At 54.2% G+C, this 20463-nt stretch overlaps 5 protein-coding genes across 5 annotated transcripts; 2 read left to right on the top strand and 3 right to left on the bottom strand.

Annotated features, from left to right (window-relative positions):
* Positions 1-290: 290 nt before the first annotated feature.
* BBK36DRAFT_1161245 (glutamate-cysteine ligase) lies at positions 291-5043 on the bottom strand (the record flags this gene model as incomplete). The annotated part of the gene is made up of 7 exons (XM_024894356.1): positions 291-303; positions 2556-3685; positions 3779-4493; positions 4547-4701; positions 4770-4835; positions 4897-4969; positions 5033-5043. The coding sequence occupies 7 exons, from the start codon at positions 5041-5043 to the stop codon at positions 291-293; spliced, it is 2163 nt and encodes a 720-aa protein (XP_024747510.1).
* A 4713-nt stretch (positions 5044-9756) lies between these two features.
* BBK36DRAFT_1124510 (Endosulfine-domain-containing protein) lies at positions 9757-10488 on the top strand (the record flags this gene model as incomplete). Its single annotated transcript, XM_024891171.1, has 2 exons — positions 9757-9792; positions 10030-10488. 2 exons carry the CDS (start codon positions 9757-9759, stop codon positions 10486-10488), a joined length of 495 nt encoding a protein of 164 aa, XP_024747509.1.
* Positions 10489-11557: 1069 nt separating this feature from the next.
* Positions 11558-12777, top strand: BBK36DRAFT_1136010 (metal-dependent protein hydrolase). The gene has a single exon (XM_024892836.1). It carries the CDS (start codon positions 11587-11589, stop codon positions 12715-12717), a length of 1131 nt encoding a protein of 376 aa, XP_024747508.1. The 5' UTR covers positions 11558-11586; the 3' UTR covers positions 12718-12777.
* A 245-nt stretch (positions 12778-13022) lies between these two features.
* Positions 13023-15187, bottom strand: BBK36DRAFT_1136008 (tubulin gamma chain). Its single transcript, XM_024892835.1, has 8 exons — positions 15167-15187; positions 15040-15080; positions 14714-14880; positions 14423-14605; positions 14049-14342; positions 13510-13974; positions 13210-13442; positions 13023-13132 (listed from the first exon to the last, which is right to left on the bottom strand). The coding sequence occupies exons 1-7, from the start codon at positions 15172-15174 to the stop codon at positions 13212-13214; spliced, it is 1389 nt and encodes a 462-aa protein (XP_024747507.1). The 5' UTR covers positions 15175-15187; the 3' UTR covers positions 13023-13132; positions 13210-13211.
* Positions 15188-15863: 676 nt separating this feature from the next.
* BBK36DRAFT_1124512 (hypothetical protein) lies at positions 15864-19666 on the bottom strand (the record flags this gene model as incomplete). Its single annotated transcript, XM_024891172.1, has 3 exons — positions 15864-16354; positions 16456-16934; positions 18282-19666. 3 exons carry the CDS (start codon positions 19664-19666, stop codon positions 15864-15866), a joined length of 2355 nt encoding a protein of 784 aa, XP_024747506.1.
* Between the last annotated feature and the right edge of the window lie 797 nt (positions 19667-20463).

Raw genomic sequence — 20463 nt, 5'->3', positions numbered from 1 at the left:
CTTGCATAACTCAAAGAGAGCAGGAGCACCAGGTCAGTGCTGGATTGCTACAGTTTCTCGTTGCATTATTCGAGCCCTGTTCCATGTCTTCCTCTGCTTAGGCCATGATACGACTAATACTACGGACATATCCCGACAATATGAACCCCTGTTGATGCCATCACCAAGCGAGTTACGCTGTCTCTCTTTGTCCCCGGTCAAGAGGAATGCCCAAATGAAGAAGTATGTGAAATGACAGGACAGTGAGAGCCTGTAGTTGTCAGTTCTCACATGTCGGTACTCTCATGTGTTCACTGCCACGCGCTGCCAGCAGAGTGTGAGACATCAACCAGAGACTTCCGATGCCCCTGACAAGTGTTGTCCCTTGTCCCCCACTGGCAAGGTTTCAGCATCGTAGCATTATCAGACACGTCTGTTTGCGTCAAAAGTCGGCTGGGATAATCAACAAGAGGATTTGCCCAGAAAGGCGGGAGACACACCCGAGACAAAGCCTTCGCTCAAGCAAGGGTCTTTCCGCGGAATGCTATTGACCGACAGATCGGTTGTCCTCCGAGACACAGGCTAGGAGAGGCCACCTGACAGGGTCCATTCCAGCCTTGATTTGACAGCAATGACTGGGGGTTTAGGACCGTCGCAAGGCAGCGAGATGCCGGTGGCCCGATCTTTTTCATGGCGTGCCCTCACCGGTTGCTGGCCGGAGCCGAGCGTCTCGGCGAACTGGCCCCCTCCAGCAGTCATGTATCTTTATTTTCCTTTTGGAGGGTTGAAACATGCGTTATACAAGCATGACTACGGAGTACCGAGTGCTACTCTACAATTTCCAACTAATTCTGCCTTGCTTCAAGGTTGGTCACGCTGCCGTTTCTGTAGCTCGATGAGAGATCCCGGCCCATTCAGTTATCGACACCCACGACACCAAAGATGGAGGGCGGGAAGTGTCGATGCGAAAGAGACGGCGTCCATTGGTCAGTTTCCGATCCCGCTGTTGCTATCTCAAGGGGCCAGATGGACGGACGTCTTGAAAGGAATGTCGGCACAAAGAGATCTGATGTCAGCTGTGCTGGACGGCCCCCGCCCTTCCTCCCTTCAACTTACGGGAGCTACTAGATCTCGCACACCCTCTCCCTGTTTGTCAGTTTGACGGTTTGGCTAGAGGAGGTTGAGATGCCACCCTCAGAGGGGGGGTAAAGAAGTTTCGGGCGCCTGAAGATTGTGAGACGGGACAACGGGGGGTTGATCTATCCATGATGGAGGATCTTTGCGGGCTCTTGGTACGGTGTACGATATGGTTGTATTGTACTATTCTGTACTTTTTCTCTTATACACGACTATCAGTATAATACAAAGTACGATGCCAGCGTAACTGCGGCCACTGTGAGACATTGCCGTTAGGAAAGTGCTCAGTTGGGGAAAACCCCTGTGTTTTGATACTACTATTGGATAGTTGGAGACCGGCTTTGGATGGGAGTTTTTTTTTTTTTGTTGATAGGGGACTATGGGTTTGTGGTGACCAATATCCAGGAGAAGGCAAACGTTGGAAACCATGGTTGCTAGTATCAGGGTATGTCATGCTTCTTATTCGGTGATGTAACCTGCTTAGGAGTGCGCTTGGTGTCCCTTGCCTTGTATAACTATGGAGTGAGAAATGATTCTTGTTTGACGGTCTCCAGGTAGGTAGGCCAGCCTATATAGTTAATAAAAGTAACAAATATTTTCGCGCTTGAGGTGGCCGTAGATAAATGCCCATGGATATGGGATGGAAATTTAACAAAGAACGATTTAGCCTTTACGCCCTCGCGAATAGTCCATATGGAACAGACTCGTCGTGGTTTGTGGGAAACCTGATACTGACAATGTTTCCATGTTTTCCATGGCATAAACGCAATAATTGTATAGGTAGGGCTAGATTAAGTTTAGTTTATGTGACGATAACAGCTCTTCACCCATTGAGTTGTAGGTAAAAGAGGAGAAATTTGACCAACGAGGCATCTCTTTTTCTTCATCTTTATATAACCCTTCTTTGTCAAACGCCCCAGTATACATGAATGCTTTAACCCGTTGTTATTGACGTGGTTGCTCCCCTTATCTTTCTCGATGCCTGTGATTGATTCTTTACGCTTTCGTCTTCTTTCTTTACATGATTTTGTTATGTGGACCTTGAAAAGGGGAGGGCCGAGGAAACTATGTCGATGAACTGATGGCATGAGCTATGTCGTTATATATAAAGGATGAATAACTGGAAACACAGCAAAATATCTGACATCAGAAATGATGCTGATGAATCAACAGCATGAGCTCTGTTATTATATATAGGGGTTGTATTGCTAGAAACACAGCAAAACATCTGACATCAGAAATGATATTGATGAACCAACGGCACGAACTCTGTCATCATATATAGGGATGAATAACCAGGAACAGCAAAACATTTGAAAACAAAAACTATATGCTTGGTATCCATGAATATGAACTTGCCAGACGGGCCTGCTGCTCTCCAACGCACAAGTAGGTATCCCAACCCCCAGGGGGCGGCACTTTACGTTCGAAATTCTTACGCTCCAACCTCGGCCGTCGTCGTCCCGTCTATCCACTCGCTCTTTCGCTTCCGCGACACACGATCCGCTTCTTCCTCTCCGTTCTCGCCGGCATCCGGCGCAATCACCTCCCGGCCCGTGGCCCGGAACTTGCCCAGGAAGTTGGAAAGCCCGGGGACGTCCAGTCCGGCGAAGCCCCTGCCGGTGCTTTCCCGCTCACCAATGGCCACGACGTGTCCGATGAGATCGTGGGTGATGACATCGTCGACGACACTGTCGTGCTTGTAGTTGGGGTGGGCGTCGACAAAGTTGCGGATCCAGCGCGCGGCCGTGTCGAGCTCGCCGCTCGCCCGCTTGCTGATGAGAGAGAGGTAGGTTGCCAGCTCGCAACGGGTCTGGACATCGACGTTGACGCTGTCGAGATAACTTTCAACAATGGGAATCAGTCCGGGGAAGTCGCCGTCGGGAGAACCGTTGATGATCTCGTTGATCGTCATCTCTGCGTACTCTTCCTCGACAGGGAGGGTGCCGGGCGATCCTGGCCGGCTGGGCATCGCAGAGCCTGGCCTGCTGTCGTCGTTGAAAGCGGTATTCGCGCGCGAGGGTCGACTGGGGAAGGGGTTCTTGCGGAAGTAGAACTTGTCCTTGAGGACGGCATCTATGCCGTGGGCTCGCTCCATGTTCTCATCCACCTTCTTGATGGGGATGTAGAAGTTGAGGTCGAACGAGAGGATCGCTCGTGTGATCAGAACCATGAAGACGGAGAAAGCTGCGTTCTCGAAATCGGTCACCTGAATCTCCATCGATCGGAACTCAACTCGCCATCCAATGTTGTTGTCAGCAGGGGGTGGCTTGAACCGCATGTGCTGCCAATTAGTCGACTGAATGTTCTCAAAATGGTCCGTCTTTGTCAAATCAAGCTCCTGGAGGTCTTCCTCGAAGATGACGATGGGGTCTCGGATGAACAGATGAGCGAAATGGGTGGCCAGAAGATCATCCATGCCTCCATCGATTAGTGTGGCCTTGATCTCCGGATCAAAGACCAGATCGGGATCCAAGTACTCTGGTCGGAGTCGAGGGTTTGTTGAAATGTATGTGGAATTGGGGGCATATCGCGACTTGGGTATCCTCCAGCGATCATGCTTCAGGGGCTTTGTAAGTGCCAGTTAGCTCTGCCATAAACTAGTTTGGGGCACACGGTGGTGCTTGGAGAAAACAGAGGGAGGGAGAAGAACTCTGCTTACCTTTTCGCCAAGCTCCTCTGGTGTTCTGCAGTCGACTGAGCGACTGATCTGATTCCACCGCACATCAGTGCCCGCTACGAAGCCTTTATAGATGGGCGTTGCTGCGGTCAAAGCCAGCATGATGGGGCCGAGAGGAAGCAGTTGATCGTACAGTTCCCTGCCCTCGACAATGTTCTTGGCCTGAAAGGTGATCTGGAGACAACAGCTTCCCATTCCAAAGGCCATTGCGTCCATGTGGATAAAGTTGTCCGGAGCGGCTCCATTGCGGACGTCATCGTCTTCAGGCCAGTTGTGCAAGTCGTAGTTGACGGTAGGATCTTTCCAGGGGATCGGTGTGTTCTTGTCACGGAAGATGGGGACATTGACCTGCACCTTGCGAGTTCTTCGAGCGCGAATGTTGGCGGCCAATGTCGGGAATCGGATGTGAGGATTGGCGATCTCGTCCGGCACAAACTGTGACCGCAGCTTGGGCCCAGAGGGAGGGTAAAATGGGTGAGTGAACTGGCCTGGGATGCCGATCTGGGGGAAGGTGGTCAGAGTGATGGGGTACTCGGTAGACATCATGTGCTCCTTTGCAATCTGCCTCCGGAGCTTCATGTCGGGCTCAACTCCGAGGAGTTCCTTGAGCCCGATGCCCCAAGGCTTCCCTGGTGTGGCCTCGAGCATGAAACGGCCAAACTCGGGGTGGAAGACGGGCAGAGTCTTGCTATTTTTGCTACAGAATTGGCGTCAGATAACGAAGCATAGTGAAAGGTCCGGAAGCCTTACTTTGGCTTCACAGCAGTCTCATCCTGAAGCGCAGGGACAGAGCCTGCCGCGGCGAGCTCCTCATTGTTGGAGAGAGCCTTGAGAATCTCGGCTTGACGGAGGGAAAGAAGCACCTTTGAATCGTCTTTTGAGTACACGACGACAAGATACTCGACCTAGGGAACTGTTTAGCAAAGCGAAAATGAGAGCGGCACACTGCCGGATGGGGGTGAGGGCGTATAACCTCATCTCCCCATAACATGGCATCCCGTTCTTTGCCCTTGGCCTTGTTCCATATCTCTAATAGTTGCTGTAGTTATTGTCAGTGCCCGTCTCGAGCTCAGAAACACAGAAAGACAACGCCAACCGACCTTGATGCCCCATTCTCTCACTTGGTTTGCGCGCAGCTTGGCTTCTGGCCACTCCAGTGCCGTTCCCAGGGCTCTATTAAGACACACATTCATTAGTTGAGTCAGCGGCTGAGACGCATTTTTGAGAAAGACGCACAAGAGACCCATGGTTCAGCAATAAGTGGAATGGCAGCAGTTGAGAGCAAGATGGTCTGCTGGGTGTCTGATGTTTAAATCTCTGAAAGCGCGAGAGTTGTAAGATGTCAAAGCATGAAAATCCAAAGGCAAGCCGGACAATTTATCGAGAATCGAGCATAACCCTAGACGGCACTGGTGACGACAGAGACAAACAATGCAACGACAAAGATGCTGAGAAACGAAAGAAGAAGCCGGACGGAGTCGCTGTGTCGCTCTTCTCCTCGGACAAAGACGCCGATCGCAGAGGCGAAGACGTGCTCCTTTGGAGTCGCACGAACTCGGTGAATGGTTATGAGAAGTAGAGTGCAGGGAGCTGCCTCTTGTCCCCAAGCTCGGACCCCGATGAAAGAGCGGACGACGCACACCCTTATGGTTCCGACTGCTTCTTCGGATACAACCAACAGAAAAAGAGATGATGGCGATACGATGCTGGGGCGCTGGACCGGTATTTGTGTAATAAGAGAGAAGAGAAAAAAAATCTCGATTTATTAAAAGACGGACGCCCCCACTCCGGGAGAAGGGCGCCAAAAGGCTGGCAGACCAGACCGGGATGGTAAGACGGACAAAAAAGAGGCAGCAATTGCTGGATGTTGAAAGCACGAATGGACTGAAGAGTTGAAGGGAATGCAGTACATGTAGTCAGAGCGAGACGGAGCCTCTCATACGATGAGGTGATGGGAGTAGAGAGGTATAAAGAGAGAGTGATGATAGTGGGATGATATAATCCAGACCCAATCGGGTGTCATATTTTCATCTCTACCTATTTTTTCTCTATATACTACTACTACAGTACTCTATTATGCATCCCCCACCTCTGCGGCTGAGGATTCAACAACAACAACGGACCTTGGAGCGGGAAGAAATACCACTAAAACAGTAATAAAGCCACTAATAGCTAAAGGAAAATCTCCAGTCTTTGATCTACTACCTAGATTAAAGGAAACAATCCGAGTGAATACTTGTGGTTAATAATCTCGCTCTACCGCGTTCCTTCTTCCTCTCCGCCCTCGCCCAACCACAGAGGCCGAAACGGCAGGGCAGTGGAGCCTTGCGGCAAGTCGGTAGCCGAAGATTGGTGAGAGCTTAGAAATCCAACTGCAATGGATGGAGCCCCGACAGCTGGAACGTCGCTTCCTCGTCGTCGGACTGTCGGCGCGAGGGAAGGAGCGTCGTTATGCAGTGGGCAGTAATGAAGGGGCTGATGGGGAAGGAAGAGAGCCGTGCCTTCTTTTGAGGTTCGCGATGATGTCCAATAAGAGGGTCCTCGCTTACATGCCGATGTTGAAGCCACGGGTTTGGTGATGCAGCTGCTCCTTCTCGCATTCCGCCAGACTAACAGCAGTACTTACTAATACAAGTCACACACAAACTTCAGTTGCTTGAAAAGAGCCTCTCTTGGGTAAGGCACTGGTAGTATTAAGACGGCTGGCGAAAGCTGGTACTATTTCGTTATTACAGGTACCTCATACAAAAGCTCTCGTTTGCTTCTTCTCCAACATCAACCCCCGACTCTCGGCTGGCGATGGCAACATGCAACGGATGCATTGCGTCATGTGAATGTATGCGATATGTCTCATGAAAGAAGAGCAGACAAAACAAACCCTGCAGATGACAATTGCAATGCGGTCGAGCATCAAGACCGCTCCCTTGCGGATATCCATTCTGCGGACTTGGTGCCCCGGGCCTTGGCTTTCTGACGTTGACGAGTACACACACACATCGGCTTCAGTCAGCCGTCATGACCTGAAGCAGTAGGTATGGTAGCCGTTGTGAGAACGGGCTCATTCGTCTTGAAGCCGCTCTAGACGCTTCGAATGGACGCTCTGTGCCTCCTTATCTTTTCTTGACTTTCTCCTGTTGGTGAAGAGGCGTGCTCACCATCAGGGTTCATTGTTCGAAGCGTTCTCCATACATGACTGGAATGCAAAAACGTAGGGTTCAAGACACGGCAAGACATGCACAGAACTTTCAGACAAAGCTCCTTTTGCTTTCTAGAAGGTCAATGACAGCTGCTGCTTTCATTCCTGCACTCACCGAAACATCATTTCGTGGCTCGCCGTCTTTGTTGCTCTCTAAGGTAGGCATGCATGCGCATCATATAGATTTACACGTACGAGCACTAGTACTATCATCATGCCATGCCCTGCCGTGGAAAGCCGACGAAAGCACGGAATCCTATGGCTCCCAAAACAGGCAAGTGCCCGCATCTCCGCACCGGAGTTTACAGCTGGGAATAGACTACTATCCACGGATCGAATTGCCTGCTGCTGAGAAATGAAATGCTGCCGACGCCCTGCCAGTGACTGATCATACTACAGAGGTTTAATCAGGAGGATTCATGCACGGATGCATGATAACTAGCAGGTGCATGCATGAGTGGAAGAGAACGCTGTTACTTGCGCATTCCTGATGGCCATCTGGAGATGAACCTATGAGATCGGCCAGCGGGAATGCAGATGGACTTCATTGAAATTGTTCCCTCAAAGAACAAACCTACTACGGAAAAGGTCCATTTGAGAAATGGAATTTCGAAACCGTATCGTCGTCAATGATTGGCCCTTGAGCAGCGGAACCAAGTGGCATCAACTCAAGGAATGCGGCAGTTCCGACTCTTTGATAGTTCTCTCCGTTGTCTTGTCTATAGAGAGTGTGTGGCAAAATGGAAGCCTGATAGGTATGAAACTCTATCAGACAAAGTGCGTGCAGCTTCCCCAGTGCCCCCAGTGCGCCGGACAGCGCTGGCCCCAATACCCATCATCCAATGAACAAATAGAGGGACAAAATGAAGGGGGGGAATTGACTTTTTTTACGATTGCACACGCACGACCGATACCAGAAGGGCGAAAGAGCGCGGGTGACGGGTGAGAGGAAAGGGGACAAAGGAGGGTGGGAGGGCTGTGACTGGCTGTCGGTTATTTTCGAGGGAGTCTAGAGTTGTTGAAAGGGGGGGCGAGACGTGCGTCTTGGGAGAGATGTATCTAACTTGCCAGGACCAGCAGAAGCAAACAGTTCCGTCGTCTACCATTTGTCTCTGTCAGATGGTGATGATGGCCACAAAGCTGTGGGGTGGCCTCGATTCGACTCTTGGCCCCTTCTGGCCTAGATGATGGCCGCGAAGCAAAGAGGAATGGCTCAAGAATGGGTTGGCAGTGCGAGTTTCACGCTTCTTGTTGGCTGCCCGAGTCCATCCCTTGTACTTGTACGGCTATGTATCACACAGATTGCTCATTAGGCACGATAGCAACCACTTCGATCTCTTTCTGATCTCAAGAACGAGATGGACGTCCCATCACCGTCACAAACACACGACGTCACTCCGTTTGGTGTTTGACGGTGGAGAGCGTGACATTGATTACGTCATATCCCAGCATGTGTCACTGACGGTTGCTGATGAGTGAGGACTAGAAGATGAAGGGCGAAGGACTTTGTGTGATGAGAGTCAAGACTCTGTGTGATGAGCGTGAGTATAGGGTATGATTGATCAAAGACGCTTGGGCGACGCAGATGATCATTCTGTATGTACTCTATCTAGTCTAGTACTTGGTACGGCCCCGTTATGTTTCAGAACGATTTGGAGTGACGGCATCTGAATCGGGTCTTTACATTTATTACGAGTACAGTATCTGGTTGATACTGTTATCAGGGCTTGGTTCAGCCTGAAGATGGAGGGCCCCCTTTGGTTGCCAGATGTGCAGATGGACATTCTATCAAGTTCTTTGGAAGATCAAAGGTGCCGTTGTCTTCCTTGTGTCTTGTCAGATCTCATCCGTAGCTGGTCACGCTGGCTCTTCTCTTGGCGATTTGCGACGTCAATCTCGGCATCTGATCCTCGTCCCCTCTCTCAAGGATGCATCAATGCAACCATTCAGACAATTGTACAGTTGACGATCAGCCCGCCCTCACCGTCGAGATTACAATTAGAGTACATGTACATACAAATCCATGCAACGCTTTTGTATCACAGGGAACATTCAGTCACTCTAGAGCCAGAACCCACTGTTGGGCATGCATCAAGCCCAGAATCAGCTGTAAAATAGCGGCATTGGGCAGTGGCAGTGGCAGCGGTTGCGGCAGCTCCAGCCTCCACTGCCGAACCACCAACCAAAGCTGAGCCCAAGGCCCCTAAAAGGTCCCTAAGAGGTCCCTAAACACAGTTGGAGTGGAATCCAATCGACCCTCAGCTGGATCACCTGCTCCTCGTCCTCCACCCATTGGATCTCTTCCAGCTACCCTTCAGGGACCGACCATCTTGGACTCAACCTTCTTCACCTTTCCTATTTCCATTTCCATTCTTGCCTACCTGACTTTGATTCAACGACGCTCGACTCTCTCTTTTCTTCCCACCTCCTTGCCCCCCGTTCCATCTCCCTTCTTCAACCAACAAGCTCCTCGTCAACCTCGACTGAACTCGCTTGTCTCCCTTCCCCCGCATCCGCCCCTCTCGACGCTTTACTGCTGAACAAACAACGACCATTACCTACTAGAGTAGCTGCTGCTGTCCCTGGCACAACGCAAACGCACGCACACGCATACGCAACCCACACCGAACTCGACCTCGAATTTCAACGACTTTTCCGACGACATACGACCTTACCCAGAAGCCCAACCCTCGTTTGTTTGTGCGAGTGCGACGAGCGACAGATTGATTCCCTCTTTTCGTTTTCCTATTACCCTACAGCCACCATGAACCCTCACCAGAAGAACAAGGTCGACATCAATGTGAGCTTTACCGACCCTTACCTCTTATTCCTTACCCCTCCTTGCGCTTGGCCCAGCAGCGTTGGGGTAGAGACACCACAAGCGCCAGATGGGAGAACACGATGACGCCTTGCTGGTAACGGTTTGACCGCCCTTTGCCGAGCCAAAAACACCAGAAGGCCGAGGAATGAAGTGCAGTGACAGCATCTCCAAGAGAAACAACGCCGAGCTAACCCGCCAATGCGTCACTTTTTCTAGTCGCTCACGCCCGACGAGCAGCGCCTCTTCCGCCTCTACGGCAAGCTGCCCTCGCGATCCGACCACTTCGCCAAGCACCTCAAGGACCGCAAGTACTTCGACTCGGGCGACTACGCCATGTCCAAGGCCGGCAAGGGCGACGGCGTCGACGCGGGCGCCGTCGGCTCGCAGCACCCCGTCCCCGAGAACATCCCGCACCTGACGTCGCCCACCAACGGCGGGCCCAGCACCCCCGGGCACACGCACCGCGGCTCCATCCCGGGCATCCAGGCGGGCAGCCCCGTCAAGGAGGGCAGCTTCTTGAACCGGGAGACGTCGGCCGAGGGCGAGGTGACGCTGAGCGGCGACGACACCAAGAAGGACGAGCAGGATCAGGCGGCTGACGAGGCCAAAGCCGTCGACGCGGGGCTTGGCGGGACGCCCATCGCCGCCGGAGGGGCCATGCCTGTCCGGCAATAGCCTCGATGCGTGTTGGTCTGATGCATTCGATTTATACAATCTGTCCGGCTTTCGGTGTGGTCGGTATAGGCAGGCAGCAGATTGCGGGTGCAAGTCCTTTTGTGCAGGCCTTCTCCCTCTAGATTGGAAGGGCGACGTAGCACGAGGCACAAAACCGGCAATTGGTGCCGTAGCAAAACATGCATGGATTGTGTTTGTCTTTCTTGCTTTTGTTTCTGCTCTGCTTCACACTTACTTCATGTACCATGACGTTCACACCACGAGGATGGAGCACGAGATTGAGAAAGAAAGGATCGATCTGGAGTGGGATGAGAAACTCTCAGTTGTTTCACGAGCCATACTTTGCTTCAGCAGTTGATTTCTCTGTCTGTCTTGTTTCCTGATTTATCGGCGTTATTATCCAAGGACCTGGCGGAAGGACATGTTCGATTATCACGTCTCACAGCTCGGAGCGCCGAGAGGCTTGCGCAGAAAAATCTGAAAAGAAGAAGAAAAAAAAGAAGAATCAAGCCTCGAGCACAATGGACGACTCTTTGACGCGAAATATGGCCTGTTTTGTTCTCTCTCTCTTTCGTTTTCTTGTCCATTGGGTTGTATCGTGTCTGCATCGCATCAACTACTGCTACAGGGTTTCAGTCGTCGACGTTTCATGTATTTGACATCTACGCTAGCAGTTCGTACTGTCTCTGTGTATAAACTATATCCTAAAGATGCAGTCTCGTCCAATTTGTGCCAACATCATCATATCGATATACTATGGCATTCCACTTATTGGGAGAAGTAGTCGGCATATAGCAGATTCCATCGAAAAGCGGCCTACTATCCTTAGAAGCTCTTCCAGCAATAATAGAGGGGCACAACCTTGCTGGACAGAGTGTCGGGTTGCTTGCTTAGTAGCGGGGTCCCTCCAATTGGCCGCCTCGCCTCTGCCTCTCCACCAAATTTTCTGCCCAGCCCAAACATTCTCCCAGCCTCACCTCTCTTTTTATTTTTTTATTTTTAGCCCCTTCCCTCTCCATTGCCTCTTGACGCCCCTTGGAGAAACACACACTGAAGAATTTCTTCCAAAAGTACATGTTCCGCCGCCTCCTCACAGCCATGGCCGAATCCGCCCCCAAGCGCCTCAAGACCGACGCCGCGAGCTCCTCCTCCTCCTCCGTCCTCGTCGGCACCCACAACGGCCACTTCCACGCCGACGAGGCCCTCGCCGTGCACATGCTGCGCATGCTCCCCGCCTACCGCGACAGCCGGCTGCTGCGCACGCGCGACCCCAAGCTCCTCGAGGCGTGCCACACCGTCGTCGACGTCGGCGGCGAGTACGACGCCCAGCGGAACCGGTACGACCACCACCAGCGCGGCTTCGAGACGACCTTTCCCGGAAAGCAGACGAAGCTTTCGAGCGCGGGGCTGGTGTACATGCACTTTGGCCGGGCCCTCATTGCGCAGCGTCTCGCTGAGGAGAAGTTTGCGTCTGCTGCTCCTTCATCAGAAGAAGAAATCAAGGTCGGTGAGGAGGAGAGCAGCAGCAACAGCGAGGACGTAGACCTGCTCTACAACAAAATCTACGAATCCTTCATCGAGGCCGTCGACGCCCACGACAACGGCATCTCAAAGTACCCCCGCGACGCCCTCGCCGCCGCCTCCATCGAGCCGCGCTTCTCCTCGGGAGGCTTCACCCTCGGCGCCATGGTCGGCCGCCTCAACCCGAACTGGAACGACCCTAAGCCGGCCGACCCCGAAGCCGCCCAGGCGCACGAGGACAGCCTCTTCCTGACGGCCAGCCGGCGCATCGGCGAGGAGTTTGAGCGCACGCTCGACTTCATGACCAAGGCCTGGCTGCCCGCGCGGTCGATTGTAAAGACTGCGTTTGACGCCCGCAGGGAGCACGATGCCGAGGGTAGGATCCTTGTGCTCGGGGGCCAGAGCGTGCCGTGGAAGGATCACCTGTACAGCCTGGAGGAGGCTGAGGGCAAGCCGAGTGTCTTGTATGTGCTGTATGCCGAGGGCACGCAGCCGGGCGCCAAGTGGCGTATTCAGTGCGTGCCTGAGACGGCGGACAGCTTTACGAGCAGGAGGCCGTTGCCTGAGGCGTGGCGCGGGTTCCGCGATGCGGAGCTTGATGGCGTGGCGGGTGTTGACGGATGCGTGTTTGTGCATGCTGCGGGATTCATTGGTGGGAATAAGACGTTTGAGGGCGCGCTGGAGATGGCTGTCAAGGCGTTGGCTTGAAAGGGTCATGGTAGGAAACGTACTCAAGTGTCGTGATGTCAATGGAAAAGGGGCTACATGGGGGCTTTGGTTTAGACGGGACTTGGGTTTTCATGACGGTTAATGACAATACACAAGGGAAAATAAAAAGTTTTTTTGTTCTTTCTGCGATATCACGTAGACGATTGGGCCAGGACAAAAGGAGGGGCCCATTGGAATTCCGGTCTCGATGGTAAAATCTGCCATCATCACAAGCTGCTTTACATGCAGGAAAGGAAGCATCCTCAATAAGCCACCGCTACTTAGATCTGTCATGAAACCAGCTTAGCTACCTGCTGCTGAAACGAAGAAAAGAAAAAGCAGCAAACAACAAAACAAGAATGATATATATCGCAATGCATGTCCTTGCCTTAAAAACGCCAGCCGGTCCAAAAAAGAAGAAGAACGTCTTTGCAGCTTCCATCAAACGCAACCACCCGATAGACCTGGTGGGTAACAAACAAAGCCTCATTACCTCACGCTGTCCGCCTGTCCGTCTCGGCAGAAGTGGGCTTCTCTCCGTTATCCGGGTTCAGGTAGTCGGCGTCCTCTGCCGCCTCGTACTCCGACACCAGGTCAGACACCACCTGCCTCGCCTCGTCAAACTCGTCCAGGTTCTCGGAAAATGGCGCCGTCTTCTTGTAGCCCTCGATGAAGGCATTGCGCTTGCGCATGCCGTCGTACTGTTTCAATATCCTCTTGAAGAGCTGCACCGGATTTTGCAGTTAGCGACAACAAAACAGACAAGAAGAAAGGAAAGACATGAACACGAACCGTAGCAATGCTCGTGTGATTCGCCAGCATCAGCCCGCTCACGCGATGGCTCATGGGCATGTATGGGCTCCTCTTGGTCAGCGCAACCTGGATGCTCGCCGGCCCCCACGGGATAAACGTCGCCAGCTTGCGCTCCCGGATACGCAGCAGACTCTTGTGCACGTCCGTCGGGTCGACCTCGCCCTGGATCACGTTGAGGATGGAAATGTAGCAGCTCTTCTTGCCCGGCACCGTCGACACCATGCGGTTCTTTGGCTGCAGCAGCCGCCTCATCACGTCCAGCACCGTCGTCTTGCGCACCGTCTTGGCCTGCTCGACCTGGTCGCCGGTGAAGGGCGTGTAGGCCGTCATGAGGAAGTGGCATCGCGGCGTGGGTATCAACGAGGCCAGGATGCTCACGAGGTCGTTGTGCATGTAGCCAGGGTAGCGGAGAGTCGTCGTACTCGCCGACATGACAGTGGCAACCTATCGCGCATTAGCCCCCCCTCCTTTGTTCCACAGGAAACATCGTGTGCCACGTTATGTTGAGCGTCACTCACCAGCTGGTTCGTCTGTTGAAACGAAGGCTCCTGAACGTGCAGTCTATCCGCCGCAATATGGGACAACGCGCCATTGTCCAGCACGACAACCGAATCAGCATTCTGCGTCAGCCTGCGCATGGAGAGAATGCTGTTATAAGGGTGAACCACAACGTCCGGTGCGTTCGTCGTGTTAGGAAAGACGGAATACGTCTGGATAATCTTCTTCGGGAACCGATCGTTGAGCCGCTCGAGGAGAAACGATCCCAGACCCGAGCCAGTACCTCCAGCGATGGAGTGCAGCATCATGAAGCCCTGCGCGCACAGTCATTCTCGTCAGTCATGGTCTCGGCTTGAACAAAGCAGGCAATAAGGGGGGGGGGGCGGTTCGTCACCTCTAGCGAGTCGCTGCCGTCGGCCTCTCGGTCAATCATCTCCATCACATCCTCGTAAACCGCCTCACCGCTCTGATAACCATCACCCCAGTTATTCGCCGCCCCCATGCCATTCTTGCCGACGTAAAAGTTTTCGGGATTGTAAATGTTTCGGTACGGCCCCGTCTGGATGCTATTCAACACCTATGCTCCGAGAAAAAACAAAGCAGACACATTAGCACTTGCAGTATTGGACGTAGGCTCCCAAGCACAAGCCCGCGGCAAGGGAGAGGAGGACAAGGGAAAGCATACTCGGGGTTCGAGGTCAATGAGAATCGCCCGCGGGATATATCGCGTATCGTCGCTCTGGTAGTAGAACACGTCCTTCCTGTCGCCCCCTTCCGTCGCAAAGTCCTCGAGGTTGCCGTCTTGGCTGATTCCGTGCTCCTGGCAAAGCTGCTGCCAGAACTGACTCCCAACTAAAAGCACAGCCATGACTCGTCAGTATATATCCTCTCAAGTCCAATTCAGCAGCCAGTCTCCTTTGGCGCAGCATGTAGATATACGCGCGACAGCGCAAACAAAACAACGCAAGCTCAAGGGAGGACAGAAAGGAAACCCAGAAGCGCAACACTCACTGCTGTTACCGCATTGTCCAGCCTGGATGGTGATGATTTCGCTGCACAACAACAACAAAGTCAGAACATCTCAGATCCGTCAAGCTTTCTTCGGTCAACACAAGAGGCAGTCGGAATCAAATCATACCGCGGCATAGCTGTTTCGTTGCTTCTTTGTTGCACTGCAAAAGGCTTCTCGTTTTCCCCCCGTTGGTTTCGAAAGAAGAGGTTTAGCTGCCAGACGCGCCAAACGCGCAGCGCAACCTTTGGGCTTGGGTTCCCCAGTGCCGCTATCGATAGCGATCGCCCCGCCCCCACGACACGGGAAGCTGCTCTGTTGACGTCGGACTTGGTTGACCGTTTTCACTCTGGTATTAATACGCATACGGCCATTCAGGATAGAATCGCTGCAAAAGTAATGGTAAATACTAATAAATGGCAATTGACAAACTCATTACGGATATCAATCATCAAACAGCATTCTAGTGCGTAGTAAATGTCAAGGCATGTTGTGCATTGTGAAAACGCTAGACTTTTATATCTCTACACCCCTCCACCACCACCACCGAATTTCTGAATAACGTACAGCAAAGATTACAATATCATGATGTTGCGGGAAGAAGAACAAATCATCATAATCAATAGGCGTCAGGGCCCATGGGGATATATAGAGCTCATTCTTCACAAACCCTAGCCGAAAATCAAAGGGGGAAAAAGCCGACGGCACCAGCTTCGAAACCTTCCAACGCCCGCAATGCTTGAAAACGACAAACCGCAAGCTCCCTCATCCCTCGCTTCTTACCTAGTAAACAGCCCAGTCGTAGAGTACATGTCGCTCCTCCGCATTATTTCTTGTTGAACGCCTTGTGCTTCTCCAACGCATCACCCAACTCCTTCGCCAGTTCCTTTGTCTTGACCTGGATCATCCAAGTCTCGAGCCCGTCGCCCGTTTCGTTAGACGTCGTCATCTTCACATACTTCTCGTTCGCCTTGTACGACAGATCCGGCAGCACAATGCGGTTCATGGCCACGTTGCCCCTGGGCTCCGCTCGCAAAAGCAGGCGGACGGCGCTGGTTTCCTTGTGCTTCAACAAGCGCAGAGAGCCAACGCCCTTGGTGACCCAGGGATTCTTGGCCTTTTTCTCCTCGCCCTCCGAAGTCTCCCCCATGGGGACAAACTTGAGCACCTTTGCGCGGACCTCGTGTAAGATGTCCTCGTCCTTCTCCGCACCCTCCGTCAGGCTGATCTGCTCGTGCTTCTCGCCTTCCTCGTCATTGTTCTCAGCGGCGCCAGTGCTGGACTTCACTTGGGCCGATGGTTCCGGGGTCCCGCCGGCTGGGGTGGTGGCCAAGCTAGAGCCTCCCCCGAAGTTGAATGGAGAGTCTAGACCCGACGCTTTAGCGGGGCGATTTTCCGGTGCGGAAAAGGTGACTTACTTGTCCCGGTGGTCGACGACCCACCAGCTGGTGGTGCGAGGTTGAACCCGGCGGAAGGCTGGCTTGGTCCAGATCCAAAGGTGAACATGGACGATGACGGCTGGCTCGCAGGAGCCGAGGCAGTAAAGGCCGGCCCGCTGCTGGTCGACGCCGAGGCGCCACCAAACAGGGGTGCCGGTGTTTGCGAAGGTTGACTGCTGCTGCCGCTGCCGCCGCCAAACTGGAACAGTCCTCCAGTGCTTCCCGAGCTTGCGGGCTGGGAAGACGACGATCCAAACGAGAAAGTCGGTGCCGATGCCTGAGTCGAGTTTCCACCAGTAGTGCCGGATGAGAAGGGGTTGCTGAACCCGCCTGCGGAGGCGGAGGCCCCTCCCGCTCCGAAGTTGAAGTTGAAGCCGCCGCTGCCAGTGTTGTCTCCAGAACCCGATTGGGTATTTGAAGAAGCAGCGCCAAAAATGGGGGCCGGCGTGGGCGTGGAGCTCTTGGTGTTGTTTCCAAACAAGTTGGAACCTGAGCTGGTGCCGGTTGTGCCGGTTGTGCTGCCGAAGCTGAAGAGGGGAGGTGCTGTTGTAGTATCTGTGCCGAGGCCAAACTGCTTCTTGGCCGGCGATGTGTCGTCCTGCTTCATTGGGCTTCCGGAGAACAGGTTAGAGGTGGCAGCAGGAGGGGACTTCGGGGCGCCGAACAGGGACTTGGCAGCCGCCTGAGAGGTCTCGGTAGGCTTGGGACCAACCGCCGATCCAAAGGTAAACAGGGACGTAGGTGCGGGCTGTGTGCTAGCAGGGGGGGAGGGATCCTTCTTGGCCGCCACGGAGGCCGGAGCACCAAACAGAGAAGTTGTAGGAGCCGGAGCAGTACCAAACAAGTTGGTGCTAGAGCCGAGAGTCGGCGTCGCCTTGGCAGGCTCAGAAGCAAGTCCAAACAGATTGGTAGACGTGGGAGCGGGGGCTGGGGCTGGGGTGCCAAACAAGTTGGTCGAAGCAGCTGGAGCAGGAGCTGCGGGCGGTGCTGCAGACGCACCGCCAAAGAGATTGAGCTTAGGAGAGGAAGATGGGGCAGGGGGGGCAGTGGCACGAGCTGGCTTGACTGGCTTGACTGGCTTGATGCCAAAGAGGGCTGCAGAATCGCCAGTGAAGGGAGGCGGATCCGGTATCGCTTGAGTGTGCTTCCCAAGGAGGCCAGTAGGCGCCGAGGGAGCGGATGTCTTCACATCACCGAAGAGCTTGGAGGTCGTCTCCGAATTCCCAATGGCACCGAACAGGTTGTCAGTGGCTGCGGGCTTCGCGGGTTCGCTGGCCTTGGCGGGCTCGGCCGCAGCAGGCTTGAAGCCAAAGAGCGAGGGCGCGGAGGTCGGGACGGCAGACACCTTGGGTTCGGAGAACATCTTCTTGGCCGGCTGGGAGTCATTTTCCTTATCAGACTCTCCGCCAGTCACGTCAGTCTCCGAAAGAGGCGTGTTTGCCTTGGAGCTCTGGTCCTGCTTGGAAACGCCAAAGATGTTGTTGGATGGTGCGGTGCTCTTGGGTGCGAAGATGGAACCAGCAGAAGTCGAAGTGGGCTTGCCAAAGAGCGAGCTGGTCTGAGAAGTAGACGCCGCAGGGCCGAACTTGAGAGGAGTGCTGGCGGGATTCCAGGTTTGGTTCAGGGATGAGGTTGAGGCCTTGGGGGCGACCTCCTCCACAGCAGCAGAGTCGTCAGCACGAATAGGCTGCCCATCCGAGCCCTTGGTGATGCGTTCAAACAGGCTGCGTCCCGGGGTGCTCTCTCTGGTGCCCGCAGTGGTGGACGCGCCGGTGCCGAACAGGGTCGACGGCTTAGGGCTGAACAGGTTGGATCCAGCTTGGAGCGTAGCCTCGTCGGCGCCGCTGGGTTCGTCGCTCTGAGTAGCTTCTTGGCCCTCTTCCGTCTCGTCGTTTTCCTCAACGTCTTCGTTTTCAGATTCAGACTCGCTTTCGGCATCAGCCTCAATTCCGCTGTTCTTGGCAGAACTAGCATCAGACAGGTAACCAAAGATGTTGTTGCCATTGCTGACGCCGTTTGCCGGGGGCTTCAGGCTGTTGTTGAAGACGGAGCGAGAAAGCTTGCCATTGGCGCCGTTCTTCTCGACCGCCTTGACGGGGGCGGGAGAAACGGCCGGCTTGCTGGCGATCTTTTCAAAGAGGGATTTGGCGTTGGAAGGCGTCGCTTTCTGCAGCTTGGATGGGGACTCTTCGTTGGTGGACGTCCTTCTCTTGTTGTTTTTGCTTGGGGCCGGAGTAGCGGCAGTAGGCTCGTCGACTTCATCACTGACGGTAGCCCTTCGCTTGCCTGCCGTGGCCACATTCTCAGTGGCATCAGCAGTCTCCTTGGACAGGTTGTCGTCGGCCTTTCGCTTCATGGAGGGGGCCCGCTTGGTGGGGGTGCCGTTCAACGCTTCGGCAGCCTCCTCCTCCTCCTCTTCAGGGTCGGGCAAGCCATGCTCCCGTCGCCATCTCTTGAGAACTTCCTTGGACGGCTTGACACTCTGGAACTCGTAGAGTCCATATCGAAGTAGGATGATGCTTCGGCTCTTTTCAAACTCCTTGGCAAAGTTCATAATGTTGAGCTTCCAGCTCTTCTTGCAGAAGATTTCGTTGGCGGCGTATTTCAGTCGGCGCAGATCGAGGATGCAGAAGAACTGGCGACGCTGCTCGTCGTCGAGGTTGGGGGGGCAGAGGTGGGCCAGAAACTGGTCGGCATAGATGGATCCCTTAGAATTCCAGTCCTTTGGAACCTTGCTGGCGAGGACCTCGCCCGTCAACTCTGGGGGCGGCGATGCGATGCGCATGTTGAACAGCTCCTTGTCGGAGGCGTTGGCGGCCAGGCCGCGCGGTGTCGGGCGGGCGGTCGTCTCGCGATAGACGCGGCTCGGCTCGGGAGTCACGCCGGGGGCAAACACCTTCTTCATCGTGCTCTTGGGCAGGGTGGGCGAGAAGGTGCTCGCCGTGGGGGGGCTGTCGACGGCGGTTGCGCCAAACAGGTTGGTGCGTGACGAGGCGACATCGCGGTGGACGTTTGCATCGCGATTGATCAGCAGCTTGCGCGACGTGGCCGTCGTGGGGGTTCCCAGGCGCTTGGCAAAGGGCGTCGCGACGTAGGTGCGCTTCGCAAAGGGCAGAGGAGGACGTGTCTTGGGCGTGCCATTTCCAGCATCCGCGGCGTCATATTCGCCGGGCAGGGCGAAGGTAACCATGGCGGCAGCCAGAGGGGGATGCGGATGGAGCAGATGCAGAGACGGAGAGAAGGGCTGAGGTTATGCTTGGGAAAGGTGAGGGTAGATGGAGACACGGCGCGACAATGGTTATACTGTTGCGGCGTCGCGTCAGGGCAGGTGGATGAATGCGGCCAAGGGGGGTGAACAAGAGGCAGTAGTAGTAAGCCCGCAAGTCCAAAGGCGACGGAGGAAAAAAAAAAAAAAAAAAAAAAAAAACAGTCCGGCCAAGGGCAAGCTCTCGCAAACGAGCACCAGATGATGTGGCGATGATTTCACCTCAAAAACAGGAGATGACAACAGAGAATAAAATCGCCGCAAATAAAAAAAAAGATGAACAGCGACCAGAGAGAGAAGATCAGGGGCTCGTCGCAAGAGTCGTCGCGATGCAGCGGATGCAAGTCGGTGGCATCCAGCGGTGCAAAAGAGTTGACACGACAACCAGCGGGCGGCGTGTGCGGTGGTGAATAATTTTTTTGGCGGCAGTCGGGAGAGCGCAGGCAAAAAAGGTCGAGTGATGGCCCGCAGCTTGTCTTTGGCGGCACCGCAAAGAGAGCAGAGGAGGGAAAAAAGAGAGACGGGCGGCGCGGCAGGAGCAAGTGCAAGGGGCCACCAATATACGTTACAGAGGCCGGGCGAGAGCGACTGGTGAGTGAGTGGGAGGTGAGTGGGTTCGCGAGCAGGGCAGGGAAGGAGCGCTAGGGCCCGCTTTTTCTGCGCCCCTCAGGTCCAGCGCCGGCCTTGGTTGGCTGGCCGCTGCTGGTGCGTGCCTCAGGCGA

The sequence above is a fragment of the Trichoderma citrinoviride genome (genome assembly GCF_003025115.1).
Source record: "Trichoderma citrinoviride strain TUCIM 6016 unplaced genomic scaffold BBK36scaffold_11, whole genome shotgun sequence".
Classification (NCBI taxonomy): domain Eukaryota; kingdom Fungi; phylum Ascomycota; class Sordariomycetes; order Hypocreales; family Hypocreaceae; genus Trichoderma; species Trichoderma citrinoviride.
This window is presented reverse-complemented; position numbering and strand designations above follow the sequence as displayed.